A 24,133-nucleotide genomic window follows, 5' to 3' on the forward strand; every position below is an offset into this window, starting at 1 on the left:
CTTCCGTATCTTGCCATGAGGTCACAAAGAATCTGACTTGACTGAACGACTGAACAACAACAATAAGGTTCAGCCCTCCTTTTCCTCCAGTGCAAAAACTTCCCCGCAACTCAGTCCCAGCAACATCCTTGTAAACCTCCTCTGCACTCTTTCCAGCTGAATGGCCTTTTTCTCCTGGCAGTGTGACCAAAACTTAACACAATGTTCCAAATGCAGCCTCTCCGACGACTTCTTGTGATTTTAACACTGATTGCTGCCCTTTTACACTCTCCCAATTTAAACTGGCATAAAAGGCTATGTTCTAATTTTAGAGATTTCTCTGAATTGAGCAGTATGTTGGATTTCTACCTGTCCTGATTTTAAAAGCTGGATTGGGTGTAATCTGGATTTCCACTTGTTGCGATTCTGGCTGCCCCATATTAGGAAGGGTGTGCAGTCTTTGGAGAGGGTACAAGAAAGGTTCACTAGTTTAAAGAGCAGGTGCTGCAAGGAGGTTCTCTGGTGCACTGAGGTTAAGGGGAGAACTGATAGAAGTTTATAAAATTCTGAGGAGCCTACATGGGGTAGAGTGAGAAACTTCATCCTGAGGTAGAATTGTCAAGTACTAAAGCACACATATTTAAGATGAAGCAGGGAAAGTTTAAAAAATCTGCGGGGCAAGATTATTTTTTGCATACAGAGTGAAGGGTGCCTAGAATAGGACGTCAGGTGTAGAGGTGTTTAAAAGGCTGTTAGACAGAGATGCCTTGGGGGAGCCCTGCACATCTGCTTTGAACTTTTCCCTCTCACCTTAAATGCATGGCCTGCAGTAACAAACGTTTCAGTACTGGTGAAAATATTCTGACTGTTTGCTCTGTCTGTGCCTCTCATGATTTTATAAAACACCATCAGGTCTCCCCTCTCCCTCCTCCACTCCAGAGAAAACGACCCAAGTCTGTCCAACCTCTCTTTATGTCACATGCCTTCAAATCCAGGCAGCTTATTTGTGAATTTCTTCTACACGCTTGTTACAGCCTCCACAATTCCTTATAATGGCGGGGGGGTGGTGACCTGAAGTGACTGCCAGATGCCTCTGGCTGAGCCTCGGACTTTCAGCACTATCCAGAGCACGTGTTATTAAAGATGGTCTCACTCCCTGCAGCTTACAAAACTTCCTGACTCTTGTGCTCAATGCCTTGACAGATTATGGGCAGCCATTGTCTCAGGAGCTTTCAACGCACAGTTGGTTCCTGTTTCTATCTGCCAGATGCATAGAGAATTGACCTGAGGCAGTGCAGTTCTGACCAAGTGTTGGACACCCAAGTCATTCATGGTTCGGCTCCCCATGGATTCTGTCTGAGACACTCAGTGTTTCCGTGATTCTCTGTTTTTGTTGCAGACACTGAGCATCTGCAGGGTTTTATTTCATTGGATTTTCATATTTGGCGAAGCAGTTTTGATATGTACTAGGTTATTATCTTGTAAATTCTTGTTTTTGATACCCCTAACATGAGGACAAAGATTCTATCTCCCCTAACAATATGTCTCATAACCTTACGGCTGAGAACATAGTCAGGTGTTTACAAACCTGGCTCTGAGGTAGGAGGTAGAGTGTTGAAGACTGTTTCCCAGAGTGGAGGCTGGTGACCGGTGGTCAATGTTGGGACTCCTGTTATTTGTGTTTTATATAAATGATTTGGATGTGAATGGGCAGTGGTCGATCAGTAGGTTGCAGGTGACGTAGAATTTGGAGGTGTAGTCGATGGAGAAGAAGAATATTATAGATTACAGGGGGTTCTGATCAGTTAGAGAAGTGGTCAAGGAGTGGTAAGTATACTTCAATAGGGATGATACAATTCGCAAAGTCAAATCTATGTCACACTTACATTTTGAATGTCAGGGAACTCGGGAGTATAATGCAACAGGTATACAAGTACATAATTCATTGAAAGGGAGAAAGTGGTGAAAGAGGTGCTTAGCATGCTGGCTTTTATCAGTTGGGACACTGAGTATAGGAGTTGTGATAATATTTTGCAGAAAAACAAGTCGTTGGTGAGGCTGCACTGTGTGCAATTTTGGTCACTTTATTATAGGAGAGAATTGTTTAAACTGGAAAGAGTGCAGGAAAGATTTTACAAGGATGTAACCAGGACTCGAGGGTCCGAGTTGTAGAGAACTTGGCCCAGCTTGTTCTTTATTACTTGGAATGCAATGGAATGAGGTGCAAGCTTATAGAAATGTTTAAAATGGAGAGAGACAGTCTTTTCCCCTAGGGTAGGGAGGACCAAAATTAGGGGGCGTAGATTTCGGGTGAGACGGAAGAAGGCTGAAAGCAGACTTGACAGATACTGCTTTACTCAGAGGGTGGTGGGCAGATGGAGGAAGTGGTTGAGGCAGCTACCATCTGAGAAGACCTTGGATGGGTACAGCGGGTTGGAGTTCAGTTCTGGCACTGTTCTGTGAGGAGTTTCTATACATCCTCCCCGTGGAACGTGAGTTTTCTCCAGGTCCTCCGGTTTCCTCTCCCAATCCAAAGACATACCAGATAGTCTAATTGGTCATTGTAAACCGTCCCGTGATTTGGAAATGGTAAATTTGGGACAGTGGGTTTGAAGTACCTGAATGGCCTACACTACGCTATATCTCGAAATAAAATTAATAAATAACTCATATCTTTTGTATAACAGGGGACCAATACTACACACAATACTCCAAGAGCAGTCACACCAAAGTCTTGTCCAACTGCCAACTCCCGTAGTCAATGCCCAGGTATTGTTCAATGGAGTAATTAATTATCAACTAATCGATTGTCTCTGCCTGTTGTAGTTACAAGCTGTCCTGTGAACTCGAGCCACTGGAGCTGGCTAGCCCAACGTCAAAAACTCGGCCTACTCTGGTTATCACTCCCTGCGATGAGTAAGTCCAGTATCTCATACAAAGCTGCCATCATCATGTAACTTTCAGTGCAGACTGTACTTTGAGGTGGGGGGGGGGCATATGGATGGAATCTGGAGCATGTTGGCTGATGGAGTGTAAGATGCAGAGACTCACAATATTTAAACAGTAGTAATGCTGGAGGAACTCAGCAGGCCAGGCAGCATCAATGGAAAAGAGTAAACAGTCGACATTTCAGGCCGAAACCCTTCATCAGGATGGATGAAGGGTTGACTGGTGGAGCAGTGACATCAGCGCCAGACTCCGGAATGGAGGTTCCCGGGTTACATAGAACATAGAAGAGTACAGCACATTACAGGCCCTTCGGCCCACAATGTTGTGCCGACCCTCAAACTCTGCCTCCCATATAATCCCCCATCTTAAATTCCTCCATCTACCTGTCTAGTAGTCTCTTAAACTTCACTAGTGTATCTGCCTCCACCACTGACTCAGGCAGTGCATTCCACGCACCAGCCACTCTCTGAGTGAAAAACCTTCCTCTAATATCCCCCTTGAACTTCCCTCCCATTACCTTAAAGCCACGTCCTCTTGTACTGAGCAGTGGTGCCCTGGGGAAGAGGCACTGGCTGTCCACCCTGTCTATTCCTCTTAATATCTTGTACACCTTTATCATGTCTCCTCTCATCCTCCTTCACTCCAGAGAGTAAAGCCCTAGCTCCCTTAATCTCTGATCATAATCCATACTCTCTAAACCAGGCAGCATCCTGGTAAATCTCCTTTGTACCCTTTCCAATGCTTCCACATCCTTCCTATAGTGAGGCGACCAGAACTGGACACAGTACTCCAAGTGTGGCCTAACTAGAGTTTTATAGAGCTGCATCATTACATCACGACTCTTAAACTCTATCCCTCGACTTACAAAAGCTAACACCCCATAAGCTTTCTTAACTACCCTATCTACCAGTGAGGCAACTTTCAGGGATCTGTGGGCATGTACCCCCAGATCCCTCTGCTCCTCCACACTACCAAGTATCCTGCCATTTACTTTGTACTCTGCCTTGGAGTTTGTCCTTCCAAAGTGTACCACCTCACACTTCTCTGGGTTGAACTCCATCTGCCACTTCTCAGCCCACTTCTGCATCCTATCAATGTCTCTCTGCAATCTTCAACAATCCTCTACACTATCTACAACACCACCAACCTTTGTGTCGTCTGCAAACTTGCCAACCCACCCTTCATCCAACTAGTTAATAAAAATCACAAAAAGTAGTGGTCCCAGAACAGATCCTTGTGGGACACCACTAGTCACAACCCTCCAATCTGAATGTACTCCCTCCACCATGACCCTCTCCCTTCTACAGGCAAGCCAATTCTGAATCCACCTGGCCAAATTTCCCTGTATCCCATGCCTTTTGACTTTCTGAATAAGCCTATCATGTGGAACCTTGTCAGATGCCTTACTAAAATCCATGTAGATCACATCCACTGCACTACCCTCATCTATATGCCTGGTCACCTCCTCAAAGAACTCTATCAGGCTTGTTAGGTACGATCTGCCCTTCACAAAGCCATGCTGCCTGTCCCTGATCAGACCATGATTCTCTAAATGCCCATAGATCCTATCTCTAAGAATCTTTTCCAACAGCTTTCCCACCACAGACGTAAGGCTCACTGGTCTATAATTACCTGGACTATCCCTACTACCTTTTTTGAACAAGGGGACAACATTTGCCTCCCTCCAATCGTCCAGTACCATTCCCGTGGACAACAAGGACATAAAGATCCTAGTCAGAGGCTCAGCAATCTCTTCCCTTGCCTTGTGGAACAGCCTGGGGAATATTCCGTCAGGCCCCAGGGACTTATCCATCCTAATGTATTTTAACAATTCCAACACCTCCTCTCCCTTAATATCAACATGCTCCAGAACATCAACCTCACTCATATTGTCCTCACTGTCATCAAGTTCCCTCTCAGTGGTGAATACTGAAGAGAAGTATTCATTAAGGGCCTTGCTCACTTCCACAGCCTCCAGGCACATCTTCCCACTTTTATCTCTAATCGGTCCTACCTTCACTCCTGTCATTCTTTTGTTCTTCACATAATTGAAGAATGCCTTGGGGTTTTCCTTTACCCCTTCTTGCTCTTCTCAGCCCCTTCTTAAGCTCCTTTCTTGCTACCCTATATTCCTCAATAGACCCATCTGATCCTTGCTTCCTAAACCTCATATATGCTGCCTTCTTCCACCTGACTAGATTTTCCACCTCACTTGTCACCCATGGTTCCTTCACCCTACCATTCTTTATCTTCCTCACTGGGACAAATTTATCCCTAACATCCTGCAAGAGATCCTTAAACATCGTCCACATGTCCATAGTACATTTCCCTGCAAAAACATCATCCCAATTCACACCCGCAAGTTCTAGCCTTATAGCCTCATAATTTGCCCTTCCCCAATTAAAAATTTTCCTGTCCTCTTTGATTCTATCCTTTTCCATGATAGTGCTAAAGACCAGGGAGCGGTGATCACTGTCCCCCAGATGCTCACCCACTGACAGATCTGTGACCTGACCCGGTTCGTTACCTAATACTAGATCTAGTATAGCATTCCCCCTAGTTGGCCTGTCAACGTACTGTGACAGGAATCCATCCTGGACACACTTAACAAACTCTGCCCCATCTAAACCCTTGGAACTAATCAAGTGCCAATCAATATTAGGGAAGTTAAAGTCACCCATGATAACAATCCTGTTATTTTTGCAGCTTTCCAAAATCTGCCTCCCAATCTGCTCCTCGGTATCTCTGCTACTACCAGGGGGCCTATAGAATACCCCCAGTGGAGTAACTCTTCCCTTCCTGTTCCTGACTTCCACCCATACTGACTCAAAAGAGGATCCTGCTACATTACCCACCCTTTCTGCCACTGTAATAGTATCCCTGACCAGTAATGCCACCCCTCCTCCTCTTTTCCCCCCTCTTTATCCCTTTTAAAGCACTGAAATCCAGGAATATTGAGAATCCATTCCTGCCCTGGTGCCAGCCAAGTCTCCGTAATGGCCACTACATCGTAATTCCATGTATGTATCTAAGCTCTCAGTTCATCACCTCTGTTCCTGATGCTTCTTGCATTGAAGTACACTCACTTTAGCCCTTCTACCTTACTACCTTTACACCCTGTATTCTGTTTCTCTTTCCTCTTTCGAATCCAGTCGGACCATTCCTGAGTACGCTTTCCATCTATGCTGGGTTGAGCGTTGAGCTTGCAACTTGACCTCGTAAGATAAGGAAAGACACTGCAAAGTTTCTGTGTGAGGAGTGGCTCACCATGCAGTCTTTCGTTCCGCGCCTTGTAAGGCAGGAAAATGCCCGACACTGGCCTCTCAGGCGTCTGAGCTTAAAACGTGAACTGTTTGCTCTTTTCCATAGATGCTGCCGGAGAAAATGGTCGAGAGAGATATAATTACAGTTGAAAAGTTCTTGGACAGGAAAGGTTTAGAGGGATGTGGGCCCAACACAGCATAGCTCTTGATCGGCAGGAACATTTAGGCCGAAGTTAATTCATACTGAGTGACTCTGATTCTAAAACAAGCTCTGAACCACAAAGGCAGAGATGGCTACGCTCTAAGTGCAGGTAAATGGGATTAGTTAAATGTGTATGTGAAGATCAGCATAACCCTGGTGGGCTAAAGGGCCTGTTTCTGTGCAATATGACTCCATCTTGCCGGTTGATAGAGCTATCACAGGTGAGATGGTCAGAGTGCAATGTGAGCATGCGGTGTCGGTTGGGAGATGGGTTGGGCGAGATGGTGAGTTGTGGTGTGAGATGGTATTCATGGGAAAAGTTGGTCTCCACCACTGACCATCTTCCTTTCCCTTCTGGAATCAAGCCTGGACATTAGTTGCCTCCCATTGTCCCAGTAGGGTGGACTGCTGGTGTCACTCGGACCCCATCCCTTCACACAAGCTCAACAACACCCAGGGGAACCTGCCTTCAACACATCTCCTGCTATTGGTCCCTCTGTGTGCTCTCTGCTCCAGCTCTATCCCAAGTTCTCTCCAGCTCTATCCCAAGTTCTCTCCTCTCATGATTCCTCATTTCCCAGGATCCCTTACCCACTCATATTCCAGGATCTCCCATTCACTGATCCTTTGATTCCCAAAGTCTCTTATCTCCTGGACTCATGATTCCTGGGAACTCTCCTGGACCTGAACAGTCTCCTATTTCTTGTTCCTTTGATTCCCAGAATCTCCACAGCTCTTTGATTCAAAGGATCTCCCGTAGCTCTTTGATTTCAAAGATCTCTTCTGATCCCTCAATACACAGGATCAAATCTGATCCCTCTTTCTCCAGGATCTCCTATCTCCTGTTCCTTCATTTCACAGAATCTCCTGTGGTTTCTCGATTCCCAGAATCTGCCATGGCCTATCAATTGCCAATATTTCCCCTGGCTCCCCAAATCACTCCACTGGATGGTCTTGCTAACCTGACATCTGTTTTTCTTACAGCCCTCAACCCAGCCAGAACAGCCCCACCGTGCTCTCGGGAGGTCTCCCACCCTGGGAGAGATCTGCCTCACCACCCCTGGACTTGGCCAGTGCCTCTGAGACCCCAGGAGCTAAGGAACACTCCCTGAAGCCCATCAATGCTCTTCTCTGCAAGATTGCCTGGGTAATTGGCTCCTTCGCCAACAACGCGTTACACACGCCTTACGAGCAACGAAACGATTAATATTGTGGATTGTGGTCGGGTGAGGGTGGATCAGTAGACCTGAAAGAGAAAATGAGTTAGTGTTGAGTAGTAGGGGTGGTAGGGGAGGGACGTGGTTGTACAGCTCGTCCGTGATATGGTGGGATCAAGTCTGTTAATGTTTCCATTATTAATTTGTAGTTTTCCTAGATCCCTGTTGTAAACATAACTTCTCTTTCCAGCCAACTTCTAGTCGTTGGGAAGTTCAAGTTGATTGGTGTCATGGGCATACCATGCTCACGAAAGTTATCTTTTTTTTGTAGCATCATCGCTGTACATTACAAACATGAATTAGTGCTTAAGTTAGCATAAATTATACATGTACAACAGAATAAGAAGCATACATTAACAGCAGTTTGGAAATATACACTCGACCACTTTATTAAGTACAGCTGCTCGTTAATGCAAATATCTAATCAGCCAATCATGTGGCAGTAGCTTAATGCATAAAAGCATGCAGACATGGTCAGGAGGTTCAGTTATCGGTCGGACCAGACATCAGAAAGGGGAAGAAGTGTGAGCTAAGCGACTGTAGAATGCTTGTTGATGCCAGACGGGGTGGTTAAAGTATCTCAGTAGATGCTGATCTCTCGGGAGTTTCATGTACAGCAGTTTCTAGAGTTTGCAGAGAATGTTGTGAAAAAGCTGCCCGGCCTGCTGAGTTCCTCCATTTAATTCCATGGATTTGCTGACATTAAGTTTGGATTTAGTGTTGCATTTACAGTCAGGATTGAGGGGAGTGTTTACTATAATGACTGCATGATATCATAAAAGCTGTGGGGAATTAAAGACCATATTGGTAATTGGCTTATTACAATACAGATACAATGCAGAGCTTCACTTACACGCCATCCAAGCAGATCATTCTTTACATAAGTAGAGAAAAGAAATTAAGGTTCAGAATTGAGTGTTACAGAGAAAGTGCAGATAGATAGATAAGTGTAAGAGCCTCAAGAACAGAGACTGGGAGGGATCAAGAGTTCATCTTCAGCATTTGAGAGTCTTATAAGAGCAGAGTAAAGGTTGCAACTCATAAATAGAGTGGATTCTGCAGATGCCGGCAATCCTGAGCAACACACACAAAGTGCAGGAGGAACTCAGCAGGTCAGCCAACATCTATGGAACCAAGCTGGAACCTGGTGGTTCATGTTCTCAAGTTTTTGTATCGTTTGTTGAAAGGAAGTGGGAGAGAAGAGAGAATGACCAGGGTGGTAGGGTCCTGTTCCCCTGAGACATCGGGAAGTGTAGACAGAGTCACTGGAAGGGAGACGTGTGGGATGGACTGAGCTGGAAGTTCATTTTCTTTGACGTCACTGAATTGATGAGTGTGTGGGATTATCAGAGTCTGTCTAAAGTTGGCTGTCCTTCAGCCGACTACACAAAATCTGGCCGATGATCTTCCCTAGGACCTTTAACGAAGATGATGACTATGTTCAGTGCCTTGTTTGTGTTTATGTTTATGTTTGTGCCTTATAGTGTAAGTAACTACTCTCTCAGTTACAGTAGTTGTGAAGTTGTAGAAGATTTGGTATGTCCTGAAAGACTCCAGCAAATTTCTACGGCTGCACTGTGGAGAACATTCTCTCTAGTTGTATCAATGCCTGGTGCGGAGGCTCCAATGCACAGGATTAAAAGAGGCCTCACAGGGCTGTAACCTCAGCCAACTCCATCTCCGTCTCCACCACTGAAGACATCTTCAAGATGAGGTGCCTCAAGAAGATGATCTCCACCATTAAAGACCCTCACCTCCTCGGACATGCTGTCTTCTTGTTACTACCATCAGGGAGGAGGCACAGCAGTCTGAAGAGCCACACTCAAGCATTTTAAGAACAACTTCTTCCCCTCTGCCATCAGATTTCTGAATGGTCCACGGACCCATCAATACCGCCTCACTATTCCTCTTTTCCACTATTGACTTACTTTTTATTGTAACTAATATTAATTTTTTTCTTGCACTGTACTGCTGCCACAAACCAAATGTCACAATTAGTGATAACAGATCTGATTCTGATCTTTCTGTCTCTCCTTTCACAGCAATCAAAATTCCCCTCTGTCTCCTCCCTGGACTCAGCTGGGATCGAGCCCATCCCCACCTGCTCCCCTTCCCTCTCAGCCCTCTCCCCCACCGCCAGCTTTGTGAAGGGCCACCGTCGCTCGGCCTCCTGTGGGGCCACCTACACTTCTCCCTCGGTGTCTATGGGCTCGCCGCAGTCTGACTGCCGCATCATCCGCGTGCGCCTGGACATCACTACCGGAAACGTTTACAAGAGCATCCTGGTGAGTCTTCGTTGGGTGGGTTCCTCTAGCGTCCTCTGGCCTTCCCTCAGTCTCCTTGAGGGGGCGATGGTGAGTCACCACCTTCACCCACAGGGATCTGTAGAACGCCCGCCATTGGTGCTGTTGGATCTGGAGATGCTGTTGCCCATAAGGCTCTTGGGACATTAAGAATCAGGCATAAATCTTGTCACAACCATTTTATTATGTGTTCAGAACAAAGAAATAAAAGTGACTAACTCGACTGTAAGCAAGGAGGAGAGAGATGGAGAGTGTGCAAAGAAAGAACAAAGAAGGAAACCTTGCCTCGTGGCCATTCTGATACTAATCTTGAGCACAAACTGGTCAGATAAGAAAATGCTTTTGATATGCACAGCCTACGATACAGTTTGATTTAATCTGGTGTGACACAGGCCTGCAGAAAATAAAACATAAAATATACAGAGCCAGCTGTATGTATGCAGATTTCCAATCAGCTATATCTAATACAAATATATAAACTAAGTAAAAAGAAAGTTAGACCACACTAAAAGTGATACTTTAGAAACTAATCTAAGTGTACCCTTGAGGAGGAGATGCTACAGTGCCTATGAAAGGTATTCACCCCCCCCCCCCCAGAAGTTTTCATGTTCTATGGTTTTACAACATTGAATCACAGTGGATTTAGTTGTTTTTTTTTTACTTTGATCAACAGAAAAAAGCTCTTTTGTGTCTAACTGAAAACAGATCCCTACAAATTGATCTAAATTAATAGCAAATATAAAACACAAAATAATTGATTGCATAAGTAATCAGCTTCCCCCACTTTAATATGACACACCAAATCATCACTGGTGCAGCCAATTGGTTTTAGAAGTCTCATAATTAGTTAAATGGAGATCTGTTTTTGGAGAAATCAGTGCAGTCAAAGTGTTTCAATTGATTGTAGTAAAATGATACCTATATCTGGAAGGTCCAATTACTGATGAGTCAGTATCTTGGCAAGAACTACACCATTAAGGCAAACCTACACTCCAAGCAGCTCTGCAAAAAGAGTATTGAAAACACAAGTCAGGAGACTGGTACAAGAAAATGTCCAAGTCAGTGAATGTCACTTGGAGTACAAATAAGTTGATCATCAAGAAATGGATAGAATATGGCACAGCTGTAGATCTGCCTACAGCAGGCCGTCTTCAAAAATGGAGTGACCGTGCAAGAAGGGGATTAGTGAGGGAAGCCACCAAGAAACCGGTGACAGCTCTGGAGTTACAAGCTTCAGTGGCTGAGATGGGAGAGACTGAGCATCCAACAACTGTTGCCCGAGTGCTTCACCCGTCCCAGCTTTATGGGGCAGTGGCAAAGAGAAAGCCACTGTTGAATAAAACTCTTATGAAACCGCAATAAAAGTTTGCCAGAAGGCACGTAGGAGACTCTGAAGTCAGCTGGAAGAAGATTCTATGGTCCAATGAAGCCAGAATTGAACTTTTTGGCCATCAGACTAAACGCTATGTTCAGCGTAAACCAAACACCACACATCATCAAAAGCACATCTCTACCGTGAATCACGGTGGTGGCTGCATCACGCTGTGGGGATGCTTCACTGCAGCAGGCCCTGGAAGTCTTGTGCAGGTAGAGGGCAAAATGAATGCAGCAAAATACAGGGAAATCCTAGAGGAAAACCTGATGCAGTCAGTGAGTCTTGCAAGGATTTCCCAGTTGCCTAGGTAGTGCAGGGACAGCCAAGCGCGTGGCTGGGTAAGAGAACTGCGACTTGGGAGAAGATTTGTTTTTCAGCAAGACAATAACCCCAAGCATAAAACCAAAGCTACACAGGAATAGCTTAAAAACAACAAAATTAATGTCCTGGAATGGCCAAGTCAGAGTCCAGACCTCAGTACAATTGAGAATTTGTGGATGGACTTGAAGAGGGACATAAGCTCATGGTCCTCATGCAATCTGACAGAGCCTGAGCAGTTTTTTAAAGAAGAATTGCAGTACCCAGATATGCAAAGCTGATAGAGACATATCCACACAGACTCAAGGCTGTAAATGCTACTAAAGGTGCATCTACTAAATAATGACTTGAAGGAGTGAATAATTATGCAATCAATTATTTTGTGTTTTATATATGGAATTAATTTAGATCACTTTGTAGAGATCTGTTTTCATTTTGACACCAAAGAGTCTTTTCCTGTAGATCAGTGTCAAAAAAAGCCAAATTAAGTCCACTGTGATCCAATGTTGTAAAACAGTAAAACATGGAAACTTGCAAGGGAGAGGGTGGTGGTGAATACTTTTTATAGCCACTGTAAGTCATCACTTTCCATCAGAGGGGTTCATATTGCTGCACTTTCCTGGATCTCATCGATGAGCCATCACCTGCCCCACTGCTCTTCCCCCAGTGCCCTTGAGGGGGCGATGCTGAGTCACCACCTTTGCCCACCTTTGTCACTGCTTTCCATTAGTCCCCTTGAGGAGATGATGTTGAGTCATGACTTCACCTCCAAGGGTCCACATGTTGACTGCTTCCTGGTGAGCTAACATTCAATTAGGTCCGAGAGCAAGGAATGACCTGAGCTTTGGACAATTTAAGTATTGGGCCGGATTATAAAGGTCAGAGTGTCAGGGCTAGAAGTGATGGACAGGTTGCTTCATGTGATTTACCCACCTCTGTGCTGAATTGAGGCTGTGGCCTGCACTTATAGGCCCCTGAATCAGCTTCAGTGGCGACCGGCCTTGTTGTTGTTTGCATGATTTATTTTTTTCTGCACAATAGGGAGTTTGACGCTCTTTTCTTCAATGGGTTCTGTTGGGTTTCTTAGTTTTGTGGCTGCCTGTAAGGAGACGAATCTCAAGGCTGTATATAATATACATACTTTGATAATAAATGTACATTGAACTTTGAACTTTTAACCTTAACCGAGCAATGGTAAGTGCCACGTAGTGATGGGGAAAAGGGCTGGAGTTGGGAGACAGTAGCAGGTGAATGATAGATCTGCCCTGTCCCATCAATGTACACCCAGACCATAGCCCTCCACTCCCTCCCATCCATGCACCTATCCAAGTGTCTCTTAAATGTTGAAATTAACCCTCCATCTCCCACTGGCAGCTCATTCTATGCGCAGTGAAGATGTTCCCCTTAAATATTTCCAGTCTTCTACATTCAAGGGAACAAAGTCCTAACCTATTCAACCTGTCTCTATAACTGAGCAGCATCCTTGCAAACCTTTTCTGCACTTTTTTCAATCTTATCTACAGGAAAGATGTAAATAGGTGACCAAAACTGGACACAATACTCCAAATTAGGCCTCAACAACTTCTTATACAACTTCAACATAACATCCCAACTTCTGAACTCAGTACAGTGATTTACGATGGCCAGTGTGCCAAAAGCTCTCTTTACAGCCCTATCTACCTGTGATGCCATTTTCAAGGAATTATGTGTCTGTATTCCCAGATTCTTATGTTCTACCGTGCTCCTCAGTACCCGACTGTTCACCAAGTGAGATTTGTCCTGGTTGGTCCTCCCAAAGTGCAATACTTAACAAATGTCTGCATTAAGTTCCATCAGCCCATTTCACCAGCTTGTCCCAATCCTGTTCCATGCTTTGATAGTTTTCTTCACTGTCTATTACACCCCAATCTTGGTGTCATCCCCATGTTTGTTGATGCTGTTTACCACATTGTCATCTAGATTGCTGATATAAATGCCAAACAACAGCAGGCCAACTCCGATCCCTGAGGCACCCCACAGTCACAGGCCCCCCGTCAGAGAGGCAATCACCTATAACCACTCTCTGGCTGCTTCTGCAAAGCCAATGTCTAATCCAAATTACTGCCTCAGCTTGAATACCAAGTGAATGAACCTTCTTGACCAAGATCCCCGGCGGGACCTTATCAAAGCCTGTGCTAAAGTCCATGTAGACAACATCCACTGCCTTGCCTTCATCAACTTTTCTGGTAACATCCTCAAAAAAACTCTATAAGAATGCTTAGACATGGCCTACCATGCACAAAGCCATGTTGACTATCCCTAACCAGCCCCTGTCTATCCAAATACCTGTATATCCAGTCTCTTAGGATCCTCTAACCTTCTGGCACCACACCCATGGCTAAGCATATTTCAAATATCTCTGCTAGGGCCCCTGCAATTTCTGCACTCATCTCCCACAGGGTTTAAGTGAACAGCTTGTCAGGCCCTGGGGATTTACCCACCCTAATTTGCCTCAAGACAACATGCACCTCCTCCTCTTTAATCTATACAGGGCCCATGACCTCGCTGTTGCTTTGCATCACATCTATCTGTCTCCGGGGTAAACACAGATAAATAAAATGCACTATCTTCTCCCCCATCTGTTTCGGCTCCACACATAGATTGCCACTGTGGTCTTCCAGAGGACCAGCTTTGCTCTGAATATATCAGTACAGACTTGAGGATTCTTCTTCACCTTGTCTGCCAGAGCAACCTCATTCTTCTTTTAGTCTTCCTTATTTCTTAAGTGTAAACCTTGCATTTTTTTATCCCCTTCAAGTGCCTCATTGGTTCCTGTTTGGCCATACGTGCTACGTACTTCTTTTTCTTAACAAGGGCCTCAACACTGTATCTCTTGAAAACCAAGGTTTCATAAACCTGTTATCCTCACCTTTTATTCTGACAGGAACTCACAAACTCTGTACTCTAAAAACTTCACTTTTGAAGGCCTCCCACTTACCAAGTACATCCTTGCCAGAAAACAGCCTGTCCCAATCCACACTTGCCAAATCCTTTCTGATACCATCAAAATTGGCCTTTCTCCAATTTAGATTCTCAATTTGAGGACCTGACCTATCCTTTTCCATAATTACCTTGAAACTAAGGGCATTATGAACATTAGATGCAAGTCATCCCCTGCACAAACTTCTGCCATCTGCATTATCTCATTCCCTAATAGGAGATCTAGTATCGTCCTCTCTTTAGCTGGGACCTCTTTGTGTTAGTTAAGGAAACTTTCCTGAGCACATTTAAAATAAGTCTTGCTCATCCAGTCCTCTTACAGTACAGGAGTCCCAGGCAAAATGTGGAATGTTAAAATCACCTGCTATTACAACCTTACGTTTCTTGCAACACTGTGCAATCTCTCTACAGATTTGCTCTGCTAAATTCTGCTGGCTGTTGGGTGGTCTATAATACAATCCCATTAATGCGGTCATACCTTCCTTAATCCTCAATTCTACCCATAAAGTCTCACTAGACGAGTTCCCCAGTCTGTGCTGTCTGGGTACTGCTGTGACTATTTCACTGCCCCGTAATGCCTCCTCCTCCTTTACTCCCTCCCACTCTGCCACATCGAAAACAATGGAGCATTGAGCTGCCAGTTTTGCTCTTCTTGCAACCAAGTGCCACTCATGGCTACATTGCCATAGTCCCAAGTGTTGATCCATGCCCTAAGATCTTCCACCTCTCCTACATTACTGCTTGCGTTGAGATATAAGCAGCTCAGAACATTAGTCTCATCATGCTCAACCTGACTTTGTACGCAGGCTTCATGACAACATCTTTCTCCACACCTACTCCTCTATCTGTTCTGGTGCTCCGGTTCCCATCCACCTGGAACTCTTGCTTAAACACCCCTTCTCCCCCCCCCCCCCCCACCCCCACAAGCAGAAGAAGCAAACCTTCCGGTGTCCTCCATTGTCCACCACGTCTTGGACCTACCCTAGCTTGCCCCCTTCACTTCCACAGTGATGAACTTGTGGACCACTTCCTGTCTCACCCTGACAATGTGAGCCACACAGGAAGTGGGAAACTTGGAGCGGAAAGAGTCCAGAGGATCCGCATCTTAATCAGAGAGGTTCAGGGATCTGGGAATTGTGCGGCATCATGGTGCGGTGGGTCGATCCGCTGCTTCACAGTGCGTGGGTTTGATCCCTGTTTCTGGCGCTGTAACTGTGTGCGGTTTGCATATTGTCCATTTGACCATGATGGCTTCCCACTGGGAGTTTCCAGTTCCTGATGTTCAGTATTGGGTTATTTTAAAATTGCCACCCAGTGCAGGAGAATCTAGGGGATTGGATGGAAGTAGTTTATGGAGAAATAAGCGGGAGATAATGGAACAAGCTGGCATGGGTCAAAATGGTCCCCCATTTCATAAAGAATTATGGACACCTCAGGAGAGTTGCATCCAGGGAGAGGGACTGGTTTTGCTGCGATCGTTACTTCAGACCCACAGATCAGCCCTTTGAATCACCACCTCCCCTCTTCCTGCAGGTATCCAGTCAGGACAAGACTCCTGCGGTAGTTGGAAAAGCTCTGGAGAAACACAATCAGGACCCACGATCAGCGGGGACTTACGAGTTGGTGCAGATCTTATCAGAGGATAAAGGTGAGGAGGCTTGGCCGGGTTGGGAGCAGAGCAGAGCGGAATGCGTGCAGAATGTGTGCATAATGCCAGGAGGGTTCTTCTTGCAAAGGAGGGAGTTCACTAGGCTGATCCTCGGTAGGACCTCCATGAAGAGAGAGTGGATTCGTTAGGTTTAGATGCACAAGAATCTGAGAGGAGATCTCAATCACGTCAGTGCTAGGGAAATTATTGGAGAGAGTTTTGGGCGATAGGATTTATGTACATTTGGAAAAAGAACACACGAACAGACAGCACGGTGTTGTGCATGGCAGGTCTTGTCTTACAAACGTGACTGAATTTTTTTGAGGTGACTGATGAGGATGTGGTATGAATCTTGTCTAAACGGACTTCAGTAAGTCATTTCACAAGGTCCTGCATTGTAGGCTGATTTAAAAACACAAGAACCAAGATGATTTGGTAGTTTGGATTCAGAACTGGCTTGGTCATAAACGATAGAGGGTTTATGACCCTCGGTGGGTGTTGTTCTGGCTGGAGATCCATGGCCTGTGGTGTTGTGCTGGGACCTTTGTAATATACACTCGGTAGCCACTTTATTAGATAGACCTCATTAATGCAAATATCTAATCAACCAATCACATAGAAGCAACTCAATGCATAAAAGCATGCAGACATGGTCAAGGGGTTCAGTTATTGTTCAGACCTATCATCATAATACAGAAGAAATGCAATCCATGACTTTGACCGTGTAATGATTGTTGATACCAGATAAAGCAGTTGGAGTATCTCAGAAACTGCTGATCTCCTGGGATCTTCATGCCCAGCAGTCTCAGAGCTGACAGAGAATGGAGTGAAAAACTAACAACATCTAGTGAGCGGCAGTTCTGTGGGTGAAAATGCCTTGTTAATGAGAGAGGTCAGAGGAGAATGGCCAGACTGATTCAAGCTGACAGGAGGGTGACTGTAACTCAGATAGACACCCTTTACAACAGTGGTGTGTCTCTGGATACACAACATGTTGAACGTTGAAGTGGATGGACCACTGCAGCAGAAGTACACGCAGGAGGTACAGTCCCTAATAAAATGGCCACTGAATGAATAAACGACCTGGATGGGTGTAGATGGGTGGGTTAGTAAATTTGTAGACGAAGCAAAGGCTGGTAGACTGTGGACAATGTAGAGCATTGTCAAAGGACACAACAGAAGATAGATCAGTTTCAGATATGCATGGAGGAATGACAGAAGGAGTTTAATTCAGGCAAGTATGAGATGTTGCACTTTGAGAGGTCTAATGTAAGAGGGAGAATACCATACATTTAATGGTAGATCTTGGGATCCAAGTCCAGGGCTCCATGAGAGCGGCTGTGCAAGAAGGCATATAGCTGCTTGCTGTCATTGGTTGAGAGTCGTGAATCCGTGGAAGGCTCTGCCGCAGACTGAGGTGGAGGCCAGGTCCCTGGGGATATTTAAGGCAGAAGTTGGTCGCTTCCTGATCGGTCAGGACATCAAAGGATATGGTGAGAAGGCAAGTGAGTAGGTTCTTGAATCAGCAATGGTGGAATAGCAGAGCAGGCTCGATGGGCTGCATGGCCTAATTCTGCTCCTATGTCATATGGTCTTATGTTGAGCATAGGTGTAAGGAAGCCATGTTGCAGGTAAATAAAACTGTGATTGGGGTAGGGGAGTTGATGGGAAGGTTGCAGAACAAGTCATTGGGGAATGGGATTGCTTTGTGAGCCGGAGTAGACTTGATGGGTCAGATAATCTCCGTCTAGATAATTTGCATATTGGTGTATTATTGTCACTCGTACCGAGGTACGGTGAAGAACTGCTTTGCAGGCCATCCATGCAGACCGTTTGAATACAACAGTACATTGAGGTAGTATAAGTGAAAACAATAACACAATGCAGAAAAGAGTATTATAGTTGCAGAGCAAGCTGCACAAGGCATCACCTTATTCCACAGGGGCACTGTTCCAAGATCCTTTTACTGTGGTATAGAAGCTGAACTGAACATGTTTTCAAACTATGAACAAAAGGATCTGGGAAATCAGGTCCATAATTCATTGAAAGTGACGTCACTGATGGATAAGGTTGTAAAGAAAGCTTTTGGCACATTGGCCTCCAGAAATCAAAGTATTGAATGCAGGAGGTGGGATGTTATGTTGAAGTTGTATAAGACATTGGTGGGGCCTCATTTGGAGTATTGTGGAAGCCAGGCTGCATCTATGGGAAAGAGTAAACGGTTGATGTTTCGGGCCAAAACCCTTCGGCAGGACTGCAGAATAAAAACTGAGGAGTAGATTTAAACGGTGGAGGGAGGGCAGAGAGAAACACAAGGTGATGGGTGAAACCTGAAGGAGGAGGGATGAAGTAAAAAGCTGGGAAGTTGATTGGTGAAAGAGACAAAAGGTCATAGAAGAAAGAAAACGGGAGGGAGGCAATGGGTGGGCAAGGAGATAAGGTGAGAGAGGAAAAAGGGGATGGGAAATGGCAAAAGGAAGGGGGCATAACCGGAAGTTTGAGAAATCGATGTTCATGTTCAGGTTGGAGGCCACCCAAGTGGAATATAAGGTGTCCCTCTAACCTAAGTGCGGCCTCATCACGACAGTGGACAGACATAGCGGAATGGGAATGACAAGTGCAATTAAAATGGGTGGCCACTGGGAGATCCTGCTTTTTCTGGTGGATGGAACATAAGTGATCGGTGAAGTGGTCTCCCAGTCTCCATTGGGTCTCACCAATATATAGGAGGCCACACTGGGATCACTGGACACAGTATCTTGTGCTCACATGCAGAGCAGTTTCCATAAGAAGCCGTGATGCGTCAGATAGGATGCTTTCTGTGGTGCCTTGATAAAAACTTGTGAGGGTCCACGGGGGCGTGCTGAATTTCTTTAGCTGTTCAGAAAGTAGAGGTGCTGCTGCACTTTATTGGCTGGAGGGTCCGTGTGATTGGACCAGGACAGGCTGTTGGTGATGGTTACACCTAGGAATTTGAAGATCACAGTCATCTTCTCCTCAGCACCACGGGCCCGTGTGCCTCACTCCACTTCCTAAGGTCAGTAAGGGAATGACAAAGCTGCCAGGTGGCATTAGTCCAGGTTGGTAATTGCCTTGCAGCACAGATGCAATGGGCCAAATGGCCTTTGTCCCATTAGTTTCACATCCCTATGAATGCTGTAAGAGAAGCTGATGAGAGTAGTTGGGAAGAGGGTTGAGATTGAGATTTTGTACATCGGGGAAGTCACCAATGGCTGAGCCAAGCACAGACATGAACAGGAAGAGGTTAACTCCAAAAGAACTTCAAATATTTTGGATTTACTTTTTGGATTCTCTTTGGATTTTCTGGCCAGATTTGTATCCAGTGTGATATCATGATTTCACTTCTCCCCCACAGAGTTCACCATCCCTCACAATGCCAATGTGTTCTACGCCATGACCTCGACCAGCAGCGAGTTCCTCCTCCGGAGGAAGGACCAGCCTTCTCCCAAGCACAGGGCGGAGCACGGCTCACCGTTCCCAAAAATCCGCTCCAAGGGCATGAAGATCGCCAAGGCCCTGTTCTAGAGGGTGGGCTTCCTGGAACGGCCCAGTTCTAGTGAGCTTACTGCCATTCTCATGATGCCGGGCTGCAGTCGAAGCTGGGTGGAAGGAACCAGCACAAAGTCCACACAGCCCCTGCTGACTGGTGATGCTTTCCCTGGACAAGGATGGCTTCGGTACCTATTTGCCCTGAGATTTTTCCCCCTTCTCCCTTCCTGCCCTTGCCCAAGATCTGCAAAAGAGGGAGTCTGGGGTGAACTTTCCTGATTCCATTTCCTAGAAGCACCTATGAAGGTAGTTCCTCAGAAATCAGACCCCCATGGACCTGGGTGAGAATGACCACCATCTGCCCTCTGAGATGGCAATCACCTACCAGTGTGGCAGGCACTGAATGACTCTCGGAAGCAGGAGGTCCAAAGGCATTGGCGATGTGGAGGACAAGCTCAAAGAATTCAGACCAGCCTCTCCAGCAAAAGGACACTTTCCCCTCTTGTTTCTGATCCGTGCAGGCAGCTCTTGTAGAAATCCTCTCCTGTGCTGGAATTCTGTGCACCAGATTCATTTTCATTATTCCATGCAGAATTACCTTGGGGGAAATCTGTTGGAGAGGTGTGGGGTGAGGGGTGGCAGCTATATAGGGTACAAAAACCGATCTACAGTGTTGATCAGCCTGTGGGATTATTGCAAACCCAGTGGATAATTCCCACTGCCTCTGCACCTCCCCACCACAAATGATTGTCACCTCTCCACCACTCCCTCTGAGCACCTGTTGCTTCTGACCTGAGCCACCTCGCACAACCCTCCATCCCACTCCAGAATGTCCTTCACAATTCCCAGCAGCTGCTGGTGCTTAGAGAGACAGCCGATGGGTTGGACTTGAGCTACAAATGGACATGGAGGGATAATCTTGCAAAGCTGCTTTTCCCAAGGCCACAGTCTTCTGGCAGACCCTTGTTGGAACTGACCAGAGTCAATCACACTCCTTCTCCCAACTCCCCGTTGGCTTTGAAACATGAGGAGGTCAGCAGGCTTGGTGGAAAATGGACCTTTTCACGTCAGAAGTGCCTTCCTATCCATCTCCCTTGCCACTGGTTGACCCACCTGTCTCCAGAACAAAGTGAACATCACTACGGGGGTTCATCCCATCACAGACAACCAGAGTGTGAAGAAAGACCTTAGCCAGAAGATGATGATTTTCACTACAGACACTTGGAGTCCTATAAACGAAGTGTACACTGATAACACTACATGTAAAAGGCACGGTCTGTGCCAACTGAGAATGTTTCAGCTTGTGTTGCTCTGATGTTGCTATTTATGCTCTCGATGTACAGTCCATCCTGTAGGCATTATGATGGAAAGACGTGGACCGCCATTCTAAACTGTACGGTCAACTCTGTGCTCTGATCATTGTCTAAATTCTGTGTGTTCCCGAATTTCCTGCAGACCCAAACAAAAAAAAATCCAAAGAGCAGAGGTTATAAAATGGGGAGAATAAGATGGCTCAGTGGTTTAGTCGTTCAGAAGCTCGTCTGTCCAAACCTCTGCTGTATAACAATTTCAACAGAACTTGGAACTGACGATTCAGTCCCAGTAACAGTCTGCTTTTGGGGTTGGTCGACCAATATTGAGGAGCTCTACCTCCAGGCTGTCCGTCACCTGTCACTCAAGCACTGCCCCACAGTTCCAGCGACCTGGGTTTGATCCGAGTCTGCACGTTCTCCCTGTGACGCTTGGCGTTCCCCCGGGTTTACCAGTTCCACCCCACATCCTGACGTTCAGATGAACGGGTCGCTGTAAAGTTGCCCCCAGTGTGACAGACAGTGTGGACATACTGAGCCAAGTGGCCTATATCTATACTATATGACTTCATGACTCCACATAATCTCCAGTAGCGTGAGTCTATGATTGCAGAGATGATAAACCATCGATGACGCCATCTCGTTGACGTTACTGAAGAATTTGTAAGACCTACTCTTTGAACAAGCTTTTGTTTGTCCAATTTCACCCAATGTAGCTAAATGTTAAATTTAGTTTGACCACACTGCTGTGAGATGTTTTAATGACTGAGGCATGGTAGAAATGTCATTCTGACTACGCTTTAACATTTTTCTCACTACATTAGTTTTGTAAGCTGAGGTGGTTTCTTCAAGTTGATTTGTTCTTAAAGAACTAGCGATGGGACTGAATGATTCAGATGTAGAGTTTGACAGTACACGATTAAAATGCCTCTAAAATATAAAAGATAGGTACAGTTTGAAGCTCTGGCATCCTTGAGGCCTGATAAGTACCGGAACGACAGAAAATACCTTCGATTGTCTTCCGTCGAGCAGGAGGACTGTTCTAAGTATGGACACTCCCCAGTCACCGAAAACCATCCATATCCCAACGTTTCTGTAAGTTGGAAACACTGTTGGCTGAGACTGCTGACTGGTAGGTTAATTAGTTACAGATTAGTACAGATCTTAGGTAATTGTAGATTTTAGTTGGATTAAATTATTTTTTAGAGATTTGAACAGCAGTCTCAAAACATTCCAGACAATGGGAATTGCTACACCTTGGAATACCAGAGTGGAGAATTTCAACCTGTACTTCGGTAATGCTTCCCCAACTCCAAACCACACCTCAGGAGCCAAAGAGTTTTACGCCCAATGAGATCCTGGCCGAGGAAATTCTTCGGTCCAGTATTCTGAGATGGTCAGCAAGATCTGCCAACAGCAACTGGCTAATGACCAGACAGGTAAATATCTGGGTCACTGGGGAGGGGTTGCTCTCCTCTGTAAACACCCCTTTCTCAAGATCACCCAGCGTGGCCCCAGTTGAATGTTTCACCTGAGGTACTGTCCCGGTGACAATGTTCCCCAGGCACATACAACATACACAGAACATAAAACTACAGCCCAGGAACAAGCCATTTGGCCCACAATGTCTGCACTGAGCATGATGCTAAATGAGACAAAATCCCATCTGTATGTACATCGTCTGTATCCTGCCATTCCCTACACACTCATGAACACCACTGTTATATCTGCTTCCACTACCACCCCTGGCATCCACCACTCTGTGCAATAAACCAGTAACTTGCCCTGGAAATCCCCTTCAAGCTGTTCTGCTCTCATCTCAAATCCATGTTCTCAAATATTAGACATTTCTACCCCAGGACCAAGTTTCTGACTGTCGACTTTTTCTATTCCTTTCATAATTTTGTAAACTTCTGTCCGATTGCCCCCTCAGCTCCAGCGAAAACAATCAAAGTTTGTCAAACCTCTCCTTGTATCTCAAATTCAGACAATATATTGGTAACCCTCCTCAGCTCCCTCTCCAAAGTCTCCATATCCTTTCCATAATGGGCTTACCAGAATTGAAAACAATTCTCTGGATGTGGCCTAACCAGGGTTTTCTCAAGCTGCAAAGCAACTTCCCAACTCTTGAACTCAATGCCTTGACCATTAAAGACAAGTATTCCATATGCCTTCTTTAACATGCTATCAACCTATACAAGCAACTTCAGCGAGCTATGAACATGGATATCAAGATCCGCTACACACATCCTCCCTCTAAGGAAGTGACCAGAACTGCACAAAACTTGCACAGGACTGTAGTGAAGTGTCAGTGGGGAATTCTGTGCTCTCTTATTTGCCTGAGAAGAACTCTTTGATCTCAAACTCCCACCTCAGCTTACAAAGTGACTTATTTGTTTCAAATATTCAGGAGGAGCAATGGTCTTAAAATAAAGAACTGGCCTTTTTATATCCTACATCTCTTTGTATCTTCTTGGCTCATAAAACACTGATAATCTGGCTTCCCTTGGATTTTGTTGGTGATCGACTGATGAAGTTTCTAGATTATTGGATGTTAATTAAAACCGGTTTAGTATTGTTACATGTACTGAAGTTCAGTGAGGTTTGTCTTGCATACTGTTCATAAAGATTAAATATTACTCAGACATTGAGGAAGAACAAGGTAAAACAATAACTGAATGCAGAATAAAGTTTAATGGCTGCAGAGGAAGTGCCGAGCGGATGGATAATACTTTGCAAGATCATAAGGAGGTAAACTATGAGGTCAAGACTCCATCTTATTGTACTAGAAAACTGTTTAATATTGGTATTGCAGCAGGACGGAAGTTGTCCTTACATGCTTTCAGGCTTTTGTATCTTCTGCCTGAAAAGGGTATGTTCAGCGTGTTCAACAGAGAACGTTCAAGATCTTTGATTTTGCCAGCTACTTTACTGAGGCAGCAAAAGAAGTCTATGGAGGGGAGACTGGTTTTAGTGATGATCTGAGTTGTGTCTACGATTCTCTGAAGTTTCTTGCGATCGTGTGTAGAGCAGTTGGTATACCAAGCTGTGGTGCACCTGGATTTCAGAGACACCAGAGA

At 45.3% G+C, this 24,133-nt stretch overlaps 1 protein-coding gene across 2 annotated transcripts in view; it reads left to right on the forward strand.

Moving 5' to 3' along the window:
• The window catches only part of LOC132394480 (ral guanine nucleotide dissociation stimulator-like), a 120,168-nt gene extending 96,532 nt beyond the window's left edge, over positions 1-23,636 (forward strand). For both annotated transcript variants that reach the window (XM_059970688.1, XM_059970689.1), the window contains exons 14-18: positions 2,806-2,895; positions 7,378-7,540; positions 9,653-9,895; positions 16,119-16,233; positions 19,610-23,636. In XM_059970688.1, the coding sequence (XP_059826671.1) occupies positions 2,806-2,895; positions 7,378-7,540; positions 9,653-9,895; positions 16,119-16,233; positions 19,610-19,779 (781 nt within the window). In that variant the 3' untranslated portion in view covers positions 19,780-23,636. The remainder of the gene's footprint in view (positions 1-2,805; positions 2,896-7,377; positions 7,541-9,652; positions 9,896-16,118; positions 16,234-19,609) is intronic.
• The last annotated feature ends 497 nt before the right edge of the window (positions 23,637-24,133 follow it).

This window comes from Hypanus sabinus, chromosome 5, assembly GCF_030144855.1.
Source record: "Hypanus sabinus isolate sHypSab1 chromosome 5, sHypSab1.hap1, whole genome shotgun sequence".
In the NCBI taxonomy this organism is placed as follows: Eukaryota; Metazoa; Chordata; class Chondrichthyes; order Myliobatiformes; family Dasyatidae; genus Hypanus; species Hypanus sabinus.